At 40.2% G+C, this 13,006-nt stretch overlaps 1 protein-coding gene across 1 annotated transcript; it reads right to left on the bottom strand.

The window, feature by feature from the left end:
* Nucleotides 1-517: 517 nt before the first annotated feature.
* Nucleotides 518-6,574, bottom strand: LOC139641478 (cGMP-dependent protein kinase 1). Its single transcript, XM_071515895.1, has 9 exons — nucleotides 6,531-6,574; nucleotides 6,272-6,411; nucleotides 5,391-5,480; nucleotides 5,095-5,236; nucleotides 4,460-4,623; nucleotides 3,895-4,017; nucleotides 3,738-3,800; nucleotides 3,402-3,468; nucleotides 518-3,264 (listed from the first exon to the last, which is right to left on the bottom strand). Exons 2-9 carry the CDS (start codon nucleotides 6,373-6,375, stop codon nucleotides 3,166-3,168), a joined length of 852 nt encoding a protein of 283 aa, XP_071371996.1. The 5' UTR covers nucleotides 6,376-6,411; nucleotides 6,531-6,574; the 3' UTR covers nucleotides 518-3,165.
* Nucleotides 6,575-13,006: the final 6,432 nt, after the last annotated feature.

Raw genomic sequence — 13,006 nt, forward strand, 5'->3', positions numbered from 1 at the left:
CTGTATATCTTTTGAAGTAGAGCTTTTATCTACACTTTACTAAATGTTAGTGTTGGTAAGGTGAGCTCCTTTGATGCACTTTGATCCTCTTTGATCTCACAGAAGTGTCACCCTGTTGTTACGGGGCTGAAGCCATTTCCCTGTCCCCAAACAGATTTGTTGTGCGAATAACACTGAGGCCAGAAAGCTGAATAATCTACATTTACCTCTGAATTGATTACATTAACCCTAAGACTGGTTATTGTCTCTGAGGCGATCTTATTGGAGAATTTTTTTTGGATAATTTTATATCGGGCTGAGATGACAAATGTTGACATTTTACATCAGTCTGAGGCAGTTGGGTTAAGAGAGAAGAGGTCAAACTTACCTTCAGCTCCCTCATGTGGCAAAGAGAGGAAACTGCACCTTCAAAGTGCAGTAGCAAGTTTTGAATCATGAAGTTCAAAATAACTAAGAGACAAACACCACTCAAAAGTATTGTTTTTTACTCTATAATTTTAAAAATTTTACACTAGGCACTCTGCAAAATTAATTTACAGCAGAAACACATAACATAACACAAGGCAAATATCAGGTAACATTGCAGAAGGCGATCAACAAATGACTCAGAACCAGTGGTTTGGAAATTGATGACATGGATAAGGCTTTGTGATAAAAATGATCTATGTGGTATGCCTGGAACTAAGATTTTCTCCTCATTTCTAGCACTCCGGCAACGCGGTGACATTTATGCAGTAATTTATGAGGTATCCCAGTCTGTTTGGCCTCCTGGGTTGAAATATGTTGGAGCTGAGCTGGTTCAGCTTTACCAAAACCAAATAAATCAAAACAAATCTTTCAAATAAAAGGAGAATTTAAATTGATCATGATACAATATGATCAACGCTATCATATCCTTAAAGATCGTCAATAATAGTACACAAGAATACTGTTTTCATATCTATGTTCAAAACTGCAAATCATTCTCGCCATCTCTAAATGCTGAGCTTGCATGATAAAAGGCTTGATGGATGGTCATTATGAGCAATGCATCTCCCTTCTCTGGTGTCTTGTGTGAGGCCAATTGACTTCATAAGATCACGTCCATTACACGTCTAGAGAAAAGCATGTCAGTGCAGCCACATCAGGTATGATAGTTTTTATATTGTACGCCATTTCACACTTAACAGAATTGTTCCTGTGAGTTAAATCATAGAGGGGAACAGGGAATTTGTTTCATAGACACTTTGTCAGCCATTAAATGACTAGAAATTCTCTTTCCATAGTGATTAATGTATTTATTAGATATAACAAAGGATGAGAAGCAGCCATCTAAGAGGACACATAAGTTTGAGGTGTATATTTGTTCATGCAGCATTGAAAAGGTCTCGTGATGTTAATTTCGTATGCCATTGATTTAAGGCACTTGCATTTTTCTACTCTTATGCTCTGATTATCGATTATCGGACATGATGTGAGAGATGATGAGATTATGGTGCTAGTGGACAAAGTTATGGATGCGTTCACAAAATATCTCCTTTGGTCGTTCACCACCGGTCTCTAGGAGAAGTTTTGGGAATTCTGTAAGATGATATTGATGAAAATGAGGTTGGGTCAAGATAGTCTTTAGATGATGTAAGTGATGTCAATGTTGCCTCCAAAAGTAGGGGGGTGGTGAATTTGTTATGGATGTCCTTTTTCTGAGAAACATGGTTAATCCTCTTTAAAAACTTTGAGAAATACCACTGAGCACAATGCAACAAGGTGTCAAGTGATATAAAAGAATTGTTCACTTAAGTTTACAAATCAACACAAATGTCCAATTTTCTAAAGAAGGAAATCAAGTACATTACAAAGTAATAATAAAGCACGGACATATCACCATACAAAAACAATAACCAGTGCTCTCATCTCACCGTTCCTTGTTATAATTTGTCAATAACAGCACCAAAGACATTGAAACCATGTTCACAGTTATGTCAAAACTATACAGGAGCGAACAGAGGATTTGATTGGGAAGAGGCATTTGGGTGATTTGAAAACAAAACTGAAGAACTGGGTGGGAACAGAAGCATTCATATGTGTGATTTGAAGCATATTATAGTCCATCAGTGAGCAGCTGACAGCACTGGTGAAAAAAAGAAAAAAAAAAAGGCAGGGTTTAACTTCATTTATCTACTGATGCTTAAAATATAAGTTAGCTATAACATTGCTGATTTTCTCTCAGTTAATGGTCTTAAGTGCATAATGACACATTTCTTTATGGAAATCATAACTGTAATTGTATGTGTGTAGGTGTGTGATTGATTAAAGTTGAAGCAGGGCACTTGAAGAGTCACATTTTGTTTTTTTCATTGAACGTACATAACAGTGTTTGTGCTTTTTAAGGTAGGTTACTCTAATATAAAGTGTACTAAGTATTTGATTTCAGCCGTATGTGTGCATGTGTGAGAATGTAACTTGTAAATTGAAATATTATGTACGGTGCACAGGCCATATGGATGTCTCAAAGTAATAAGAAGAAAATCAGTGACATTCAGGTTAGTCTTGAGCACTTGATACCTTTTTGACTTGCAAACCCCATAGTGTGCAGATCTTGTTTCCCTTGATGAAAAGTATCAGAGACAGCAGCTAGCGGCTGCACGTCAAATGCCATGGGACAAATACAGTAACATTTAACACTCTCCCCAAGTCCACCAACTGTTGAACCAACAGCTGAAGAGTGACAAAATCAGCAAAAGAAAATTCAATCCTCATCCCCTTTCTTTTTTTTAGCAGTCCACCATCACATTTTTAACACTCTTATTTATCCTAGACCAATATTTAGAACAGACTATCACACATTCATGGGAAAACCTGGCTCCATTATCTGCTTCTGTGTTTTATTGTGTGTGTGTGTGTGTGTGTATGTGTGTGTGTCCCTGCACTTTCTTTGCCTTTGCCTTGTGAGTTGAGTGTAAAAGACAACACTGAAGAAGTGCTACAGCAGTCCCATTATAAATGCTTTATCCAGAGCCACAGTGAAGTGAAGGCATATCGGTGACCCAGAGGGCTTGCCGTCCATCCCTGTATCTTCTTCCTCTTCCTCATTTTTAATGCAGTTTTTACAACACAGCTATGTCCTCAAGATGGCCTCCAGAGCCAACAAAAGAAGAGTTTCTTTTTAGTTTTGGGGCGACACGGATTTCAAAAATCGACGTCCCAGCCAGAGTTGTCATCGGGAGGCGGGTCCTCGTTGTCCTCTGGGAAGCTGTCAAAGTTACTTGTGTCGATTGCTGATGTCACCTGGTAGACAGACGGATGAATCAATCACATGAACACAAATCATGAATTATCAATGAATACATTTTGATTATGGGGTTGACTAAAACAGAGGGAGAGAAGAATTATAAAGAGTGAAGTTATCAGCAGTGTGCACTTACATTAGGGATGATAGGAGGTGTCAGTGTCCCCTTCTTTAAGCCCTCCCAGTTAAAGCCCTCAAACCATCTGAGCAAAAAAAAAAAAAAACAGCATTGCCAAATCACTTGATGATGTTATGTTTTATTATTTTCATAATTCTCTCAGTGCACAAATATAGACAAGACATAACAGGCTCAAAACAGTAAACAAAACACAATTACTTACAAAGCACAACCCCCCCCCCCCAGTGATGATGTTATGTTTATGTTTAACTGCACAATTATCTGGTGAGAGAAAAATTTATGAATGAGCGGATTACATTGGTAATTCATATTAATGGTAATTCATGATCTTACTTGTGCTTTTGGATGTCTTTGACACCATTTTTCAAGTTTCCCAGTCTTTCAGAAGGATTATCCCTGCAGTGGAAAAAACATACGATAAGCGGTCTGTACAGTACCAACACCTAAACAAATCAGAATGAGGTAAACTGATGGAGGAGCCAACGCTCACCTGCATAGTTTTTTGATTAAGTTGGCAGCATTTTTGGTAATCTTCTTTGGAAATTCGATCATGTCGATGCCCCTCAGGATGATGTTGTATGTTTTCATAGGATCAGGGCCAGAGAAGGGAGGGCTGCATAAGAGTGGTAAAGATATTAGCTGGTGTTCAACTAGTAATAATATTCTTTACTTGCAGAAAATCGTCCCCTTAACAATTAATTTAGTCTAAAATTGAGTCTTGAAATCGTAAATCTCAGGTGAAATGGGTGGAAAAAATTGCCAGTAGAATGGATAATTTTATTGTTTCACGATTTTTCATTGAATCAAGTGATATTATATACTAGAGGAATGATTTGCAGATATTGCCACTTGTAAGAAACTTAATTTCACTTGAAAATCTGTGAAATGATCTAACCCCAGCGGCCAGTTTTTTCAGCTGTTTGAAATTTTAAGACTCAATACTAGGCTGAATGTCTTGTTAAGACGGATACATTTTGCAGTTACTGATTATCTCATCAAAGGGAAGACGTTTAAGAAATTGAAGCATTTAAGGTCATATCCAGGCTTGTGTGTACCTGCCAGTTAAGAGTTCAAACATGAGGATTCCTAGAGACCAGTAGTCAGCTGAGATGTCGTGGCCCTTGTTCAGGATGATCTCTGGTGCTACATACTCCGGCGTCCCACAGAAGGTCCAGGTCTTCTTCCCAAACCCAATCTTCTTAGCAAAGCCAAAGTCCACCTAAAGAACAGCATGAGAGGTGTGTTTTGTCAATCAGACACAGGCAAATGAGAAAAATCAGTGTCCATATTCATGATGATGGTGATACTAGAAATATCTCACTGATATCTCCCTTCAAAAGTAAGATTTTTTGTTTGATGCTTTGGCTTAATAGGTAGAAAGTGTTGAAAAATGTAAAACCCTCTTCTGGTTGGGTGCTCTGCCAAAAACTACAAACTGGCAATGGCGGCACTCCAAAAAACACAGAACAAGACTTAACCTCAACTATTTTATTAATGACCGACATCAGCTGAACATGTTTTTGCATTTAAGCCTACATCAGAGCATCTTAGAAAGATCTTAGAAGAGCATCTTAGAAAGATTTCTCTTTTTTTTTGTTTGCAGCTGTTCAGTCTTCTGAGATTAAACAGGTTAGACACAGACAATTCAATTTCTTGTCATTTGGTTTTTGATGCATTATAGATCTCTTACCAACTTGGCATAGCCCCTGTGGTCCAGTATAAGGTTTTCTGGTTTGAGGTCTCTGTAGATGATGCCTTTGGAATGCAGGTAGGCGAAGGCCTCTACCACACAGGCTGTGTAGAACCTGGTGGTTGAATCCTCAAAGGAACCGCTGAAAGCCAAGAGGAGAATCAAGTGAGTAAAGATTCATATATTTGTTGGCAGCAATATGTTTTGGATACTGAGGCCTTATATCACTGCCATTAACTGAAATATAAGACACAACTACGGTGCAGTTATATCTAACCTGGTGAATCAGATCTTACCGGTCTCGAAGAATAGTCCACAGCTCTCCTCCTAGACAAGCTTCCATCAGCATGTAGAGGTACTTGCTGTCCTTAAACGTTCTGTAGAGTCTGAAAACAAACGGGGGGATGTTATCTCAAATCGGTTTCCATGCATAAATACTCGTTTCATTTCTGTGTGGAGGAAGGTAGTTTATTAATTTGAGGAGTTTCATTCCAAAATGAAATATCCATAATTTAAAAAAGTATATACCTACTCTTACAAGTCGTTTTGTGACATCAAAGTAAATCTAAATTAAATCAAAATGAAAGCTTTATGCATGCATTGGAACATGATTATTTAAATCTTAACACACTTACAACCACCAATCATAGGAAGTGTGTAGACTTACGCAACCGAGGTAATTCAGTGTTCTACTTTTCACATTGGTCAGAAATGAGGAACCGTTTGTGTTCACTTTGAGTTTGCTGATACTGCTTACTATATCCAAATGAATGTGAGAAAAGTCTGATTTAATTTCATGTAAGGCTGCAAGGCAGTAAAAACTAGAACATTTGAAAGGGCGTGTATACTTTTGATATCCACAGTATATATAGTATATATGCATATACATTCATTTATTCCCTTTGCATGCTTATTCCTTAACAGGGTGCTGGAGCCTATCCCAGACCCAACACAGATAGACAGACGATCACTCACGCTCACAGTCATACCTGTGGTGCAATCCGATTAATAGTCTCCAATCCACATTAATTGGATGTCTTTGGAATGTGGGAGGAAACCCACAGGAATACAGGAGAACAGACAGGAGACGATTCCTATGAGGTGATAGTGCTAACCACTGATCCACTGTGATTCATTGTGTGTTTTTGCCCTGAAACCCTTCATTTAATGGGTATACCTGACAATGAAGTCAGAGTGAGCCTCCTGCATGATGAGTTTCTCTGAGCGGATGTGCTCTTGTTGTCTTGTGTCAACAATGTGCCGCTTCTTCAGAATCTTCATGGCGAAGGTTTTGTTCTCATCGCTCTTCAGCTGAACCTGTAGCGAGGCGAGAGGAGAAAAAAGAAACTCAAATACAAACGTCAGCCATACGACTATGCAACCTGTAGCCAGCATGTATATCATTAATGTTATTGCGTGGATGCGGAGCCACGTACCAGCTCGACACGTCCGAAGCCACCAACCCCCAGGGTGTCGATGATGTTGAAGTCGGCCAGGTTGAGATTGAAGAAAAACGCATTCTCTGCTTCATACCTGCGGTGCCAGGGACAGAAAAGGAAGGAGATTAAAGATGAGCTGAAAGATGAAAGAGGAGATAATCCACTTTCAACAACCTGGGACAAAAGACGCTGTTCTCTTTGAGCAAATTTGTTTGTAAACCTTAAAGGATCTCAGTCACTGTTTTCTATCATCAAGGATGTCATTGAGGATGTGGGGTATATCAATATGGACACGTGAACACCTTGTGTATGTGTTTAGTACTCTGCCAAGCCACTTTGACCTCTGTGTGAGCACAGACTAACTGTCCTCTGCCTGTCCCCGTTCTGGAAAGGAGAGAACAAAGACGGGACATCCGTCACACGAGCTGCGCTACAGGCCTCAGCTGGCATCTGAAGACGTGCTTTGGCTTTGCAACCAGGCAAACACCCCAACAGGCTGTTCATTTGCACGTGTCTGTCCCATATCCCCAGATGCCCCAAGTCTTCTCTGGTTATTGTTTGATCCAGGGAGTGTATCATCAGCTCGGTTTCTGGATCAGCGGGCTTAGGGCAGATCTGAGGCTGGACAGAGTTTTCTGGGTCACTCTGAACAGCCTATGGTCTCTTCCTCGGGCCTCCTGCGCTCACACATGCAGCAGTATAGCATTGTGCCGATGACAGATGGAACCAAACAATAACCATACAAGGGGGACTTGTTTAGATGAGTCAGCAGCGTTCTTTCTTGGAGCTGCAGGGATGATGTTTTTCAAGCGACTCAGATTATGAGCACTGTTCTGGGATCCGATTTATTTAATTGATTGTAATAAAGATTGTAATAAACCTCTTAGATCAACCTCCCTCTGCTCAGAGTTTTGTTAAATATGCAGCCATTTAAGATGTGGAATAGAAATTTCAGTCCATTTACAGGAAGTATGCAACATGAACTTGATACATCAATCATATTACTAGGAAGAACAATGAGCCTCATTCCCAAAGCCCCATAACAATGGGCAGTGTTCCCTGACCGCTCTGGTTCTCAGAAAGACAGCATGTTTACCAGGACAATCACTGTCACTAGGTGACTGAGACAGGACCATGAAAATCTCTTGGTGACTGACTTTCATCACTAATCACATGCATGTACACACACACACACACACACACACACACATATACCAGCAGCACCTTGGTGTCTCTGTGGCATCTTTTTATATATGAGATGGAGTCATCGAACCCCGATGAAGGTGGCCTGCCAAATAGTTGTCCAGGTATGAGGGAATCATTGCACTACCGAACGTCCTGAGTAGTCACATATTGACATGACTTTCTGGAAAAAGTGATGATAGCATCTGGCCATTAGATGGCGGCGTTGCTCCATTAGAATTATCAAGGTAAAGCGAGAGCAGTTAAAACTGAGGAACAAAACTCGAAGCCACACAAAGCCGAAATACAAAAGGAAGCTATTGTGTTAAACAGCAATGGGAAGTTGAACTAGATATTTGTTCTATGCCGGTAATGACATTTGTTGAACAGGTGAAATCCTTTTTTAGTTAATACAATAAGACAACCTTGAATCCTGTTGTCGAAGTTATCAGTTTAATACAATGAACTGGAATGAATGGTCTATTTCTAGACAAAAGCCCTCCCTGCCTCTCTCTCTCTCTCTCTCTCAATCAAGGACACACAGGCTTTCTGGGTGTCAATGAATAACTGAGTTATTCTCTATCTAGATTAATATTGTTGACTTTTTCTGCAACTATAACAGAATGACCAATACTGATTTTATTGGTTTTTCAGATAGGCAGCAGAAAGTGACACTTGTCTGTGTTCACAGCTGACGAATTACAAGTCAGACATAGACTAAAATATTATGTTTGTTAGCAGAGGTTACATTAAATGGACCCAGTAGGTCTGGGATCCTACATATAAGTCAAGCAGATATCTACCCATGACCTTGAATGAAAACTAACACAGAGCTCATCTACATCCAGCATTATAATGAAATCCTTGTTAGTTAGGTAGACGTTGTACTTTAAGGGTGTTGTATTAGGTAGAACTAGTATGTATGTCAGTTTTGAATGTGGCAAACCCATTTGAAGTGTTCCTATGTGGGTCAAGTAGCGCCCCATTGTGGGATAATCTGTATCAGTGGACGGATGAGATCATGAAAAATGATGTAATCCCCATGTGTATAAGTATGTTTGTCAGTGAGTGTGTGTGTGTGTGTGTGTGTGTGTGTGTGTGTGTGTGTGTGTGTATGTTCTATATTGCTCATTTCCATGCCCTAAGTCTACTTGCTGTAGCTCTGTCCCAAAGGGAGGGGAGAGGAGAAGGCATCTCTGACCCTAAATTTGTAATATGACTCTCATTAAATGGAACTTTTATTTACCAGTCACTCCTGCCTACTGAACTCCCTTGACTTGCTCAACAGAGCAGCAATCAGATGTGTGTCATATTTTCTTTTTAAATCAAACTGAATACTCTTGTTGGTTTGGCCATGGTTAGCATTAAGTGCTTATCTGCCCAATAAAGATGATTTTGCATAGATGTTAACTCATCCCACCAAGTTCTGCTAAACAAAGTGTACAAATTAACATGTTTTATGCAGAATGTAGAATTACAGGGGAAATATCACAGCAAAGAGGACTGTATTCTATCTATTTTGTGTAGTGCAAAGCCCCTCCTGCAGGGAGAAGCAGCAACTTGATCAAAAATAATGTGCGCATGTAGCACATAACAACAGGGAGGCGGTCTTTGAAGAAAAGACCTGTCGACCTCACAGAGAGAAGCTGTAGTTTGGTGTATAGCTAAGATACTGCTGCATGGCGTTTATCCGCTGTGACCAATTAGAGACAGTTTCCATCACTGTGGGATCTTGACTCAGGTTTTCCTCACCAAGAAACAAATGGGCTCCGCCGGGCGGGGAGAGACTACAAGCAGCACGAAGATGGGAAAGCTACCTTAATCAGGGTGAAAACGGCTTTGATGTGACACATTTCGGGGAGCAGAGAGAAGTTTTATTTTATGGGAAGGTTCTGCGGAGAACAGGGTTTAAGAGAATTTAAGAAATGATGGCCATGCTAAACTTGGAAAGAGTGATTCTCCATTTGCTTGTTTGCATAAAATGCAATCTGAAACTAGCTTCCCTAGAGACCTGGGAATGTGAACAGGGAAGAGAATGCATCTTGCAAATCTCTAGTCGCTCTCTCTCTCTCTCACACACACACACACACATCTGCTGGATTGCTGGCAGAGCAAACATCAGTGGTAGTGAGCCATGAGGGGCACCCAGCCGGGGCTGAGTGCCAGAGGCAAGCCACTCTGCCCCCATTATACCCCCTTTCTCTCTTTCCCCCGAATCTCTATCCAACTCACTGACTGTCGTTATGTCCTGCTCTTTGCTGACTAAATGCCAGTGCCTTGCAAAACATGAGTGACACTCCCAGCAGACAGCTAAAAATCTAAACCATGGAACACTGTCTAGTCTGTTTTGGTGTCCTCTCCCTGTGTTTCTCTCTCCACTCCCTCGTCTATCTTTCTCTATCTCTCTCTGACTGGGGAGATAAGCTGTTCCTGCTGTCTCGTTGTCTGAAATCAGTCAGTACTGGGTTTTGATTTCTCCTCACCTTCACTCAAAACATAACACCGAGCATATTTGGCATCAGATTATGCCAATATGTAGCTGCCCGAACCTCAAGATGCCCACCTCCTTGCCAAAGTGCCCTGTGCCTTCTATAGTGCTACTCTCCTGTTTCCATAGCGACAATAAATAGAGTACATATTCATTGCTCCAGAAATAGAGGCGGAGGTCACAACCTTTGCTTCCTGGCCTGCCACCCGAGTATTGTCTTGTTATATAAGAGACTTAAAGGCATAACTCAACAATTGTTGACTTGCATACTATGAGCAGTATAAAAACATGCTCCTTTAAAGTGGTGCAGCTGGTGGGCAGTTACAATATGGTTCAGCTTTTGAATAATTCATCAAGACTCAATGAATTTATTCCCAAGACAAGTGTGAATTGAAATAAAAAAAATAAGAAAATTAAACCCCAAGCACATAGCAATAAGATACGAGTGGATATGGTGATGAAGAAGAAATTTTAAGTGACTTACTTGGCTTTGGCATCAGCATCCTCATGGCCCTTACTGGACACATCCTCCAAACCTCCAATCAGGTGCTTGAACGAACTGCAACAAACAAAGTAAAAGTTAAAACAGATCATTTTAGTTTGTTTATTATGAATCTTTCAATCCAGACCCAAATTAAACACATATTCCCTACTTGGGAATGAGAGAATATCTTACAGTTAGAAGGAATAAAGTCGTTTTTACGCTGCAGCAAGTGAGACAACAGAGTTCCATATAAGCATCTTGTGCAATATATGGCTAGACTGTTATGAAACCATTGCCAGTTACTATCAAATATTCATCAGTCTGCTTTTAGAAACAAGCCTCTGAAAACCACTGTGAACAGACAAGAAGACAGAGCAACCATGAAGAGCTGTAAAATAGTGTGATATAGCAGATGGGGGTTGCGTGGGAAAGGAAAGGGTCTATATAAATCATCTAATTAATGCATTATACAATAGAAAGATACTGTGCTGACTAATGAAAACGATTCTGGCTCTTCGACAATATATGATGAAACATAATATAAGAACATAATTAACTGATTAGATGAAAGCCCATGAACATATTTTCTACTTTTGATACCTGAAAGTTATTTAACTGAAAGAAACAGTGCTTAAACCAAGCGCTTCTCATGTCTTTATAATCAGCCTTACAATAAAGTCCATTTCCTCCAGAATACACCTGAACCACAGCTCCATAAATAATTTAGTTAATGTTCATTAGTATGCCTACGGAGAATACTAGAGATAAAATATGATTTTAATATGAGGTGTTAACTGCTAAAGGACCAGATAACAAGCCGGGCTGGTAAGTTAAAATCCTCCCAAGTTACAAGTGTTATGCAAAGTGGCGCACTGAAAATAAAGACTACACACTTCAGCTCATCTCTCTCACTAAACTGAAGTATGGATGCCTATGTTAAGGACTCCAAACATGCTGGGAGAATACTAACTGCAGAGGTGCTTATGCAAAGCTCATGAAGCTGTCAATGAGAAGAAGCGATACAGCTGGTGTTTTTCCCCTGTTGGGACTCTCTCACTACTAAGCCTTTCTTTATCTGTTTGGTTGGTTACAGTATCTATTTCACTGTGTCTGCAACTCTGTGCCACTTGTTTTTATTCTCTCTGTCTCTTACCTGCTCTGTCTCTCTTCCTCTTTCTCTAACACAGCTCCTCTAATTATCCTTATCTCACCAGTTAAGCTGTCCTGTGTCTTTGTAGCCCAAAGACTCACACACGCACACACACACAGGTATACGAACATCCTGGCATTCGCTGCGAAATAGGCCTGGCTGCGTGACACACATGATGCGCTTGCTATTCAGGTTGCTGCAGCATTAGCTACTTGTATGACAGAGTGAGAGGCCACAAATCACCTCTCTCTGTGGGATGACTCACTCACTCGCCTCACATCACTTAGCTCCAAGTACGGCCCATTTGTGCCTGACGTGTTCCCTGAGGCCAGAGGGAGGCCCAGGGTAAGCTGATACCACCTCTTCCCCTAACCTTCACACCCAGCCCTTCTGCCTCTCTATTCTTACCACACAACTCAGTGCTACAGATGGAGAGACTCAGAGATGATCTAATTGGACCTGCTCAGATGATAACCCTATAGCAAAGTGTCTTTGGATTTCTGCATTACCCTTTTTTGAGTATGCTGTTGTAGTAAAAACATAAGATAAAGATTGCACTGAGATAAATGATCTTATTTAAATTAAAGGAAAACTCCAACTTCAGTTCAACTATAAAGTATGGTTGGGTTCTCTCTGTTAAAAGCCATATAAACACCAGTCTTTAGCCACTACTAAATGCAAAATGAATAGGAGTCATATATGTTTCAAACTCATTTCAAAGTCATCCCCATTTAGCATAAATCTAAAAGTTCTTGATTTCAGCTGCTTTAAGGTGATTCAACCTAGAGTTAGGAAACATTTCACACTTGCCATTATGACTCCAATTCATTTAGTATTCAGCTCTTTTAGCATCGTCCAAATGAAATTAGATGAACGGTGAAAAACAGCAAGCCTATGAGGATCCTCTGTGTTGATACTCACTCTCTGTCGATGACTAGACAGGTGACCGTCTCTGCTGCGATGACGTTGGCGGTCCTGATGTCCTCCCTGGAAAGACAGTCACACAGCATTATCAGACACAATAGTATATAGGAGATATATTTTGTTTCCTATGATTCACTATTCAAAAACTGTGTGAACACCACTCAAACAAGCCAAACATCATTTGAAATGTTTCATCAGAGCTTTGATGTTAGAACGAGTCAAATCAAAACACATGTATCTCAGTA

The sequence above is a fragment of the Centroberyx affinis genome, unplaced genomic scaffold (assembly GCF_046629955.1).
Source record: "Centroberyx affinis isolate AG114_WGS23_722 - 3 ecotype Tasmania unplaced genomic scaffold, CSIRO-AGI_Caff_v1 ptg000034l_1, whole genome shotgun sequence".
Lineage (NCBI taxonomy): Eukaryota > Metazoa > Chordata > Actinopteri > Beryciformes > Berycidae > Centroberyx > Centroberyx affinis.

Bases quoted from the DNA above. Each gene is read 5' to 3' on its own strand.
- LOC139641478 (XM_071515895.1), bottom strand. From the start codon at position 6,375: ATGAAGATTCTGAAGAAGCGGCACATTGTTGACACAAGACAACAAGAG. The intron at 5,237-5,390 runs GTAAGATCTGAT...CTTGGCTTTCAG, and splicing joins TGGACTATTCTTCGAGACCG to CGGTTCCTTTGAGGATTCAA. The intron at 3,265-3,401 runs GTAAGTGCACAC...TCTGTCTACCAG, and splicing joins CACCTCCTATCATCCCTAAT to GTGACATCAGCAATCGACAC.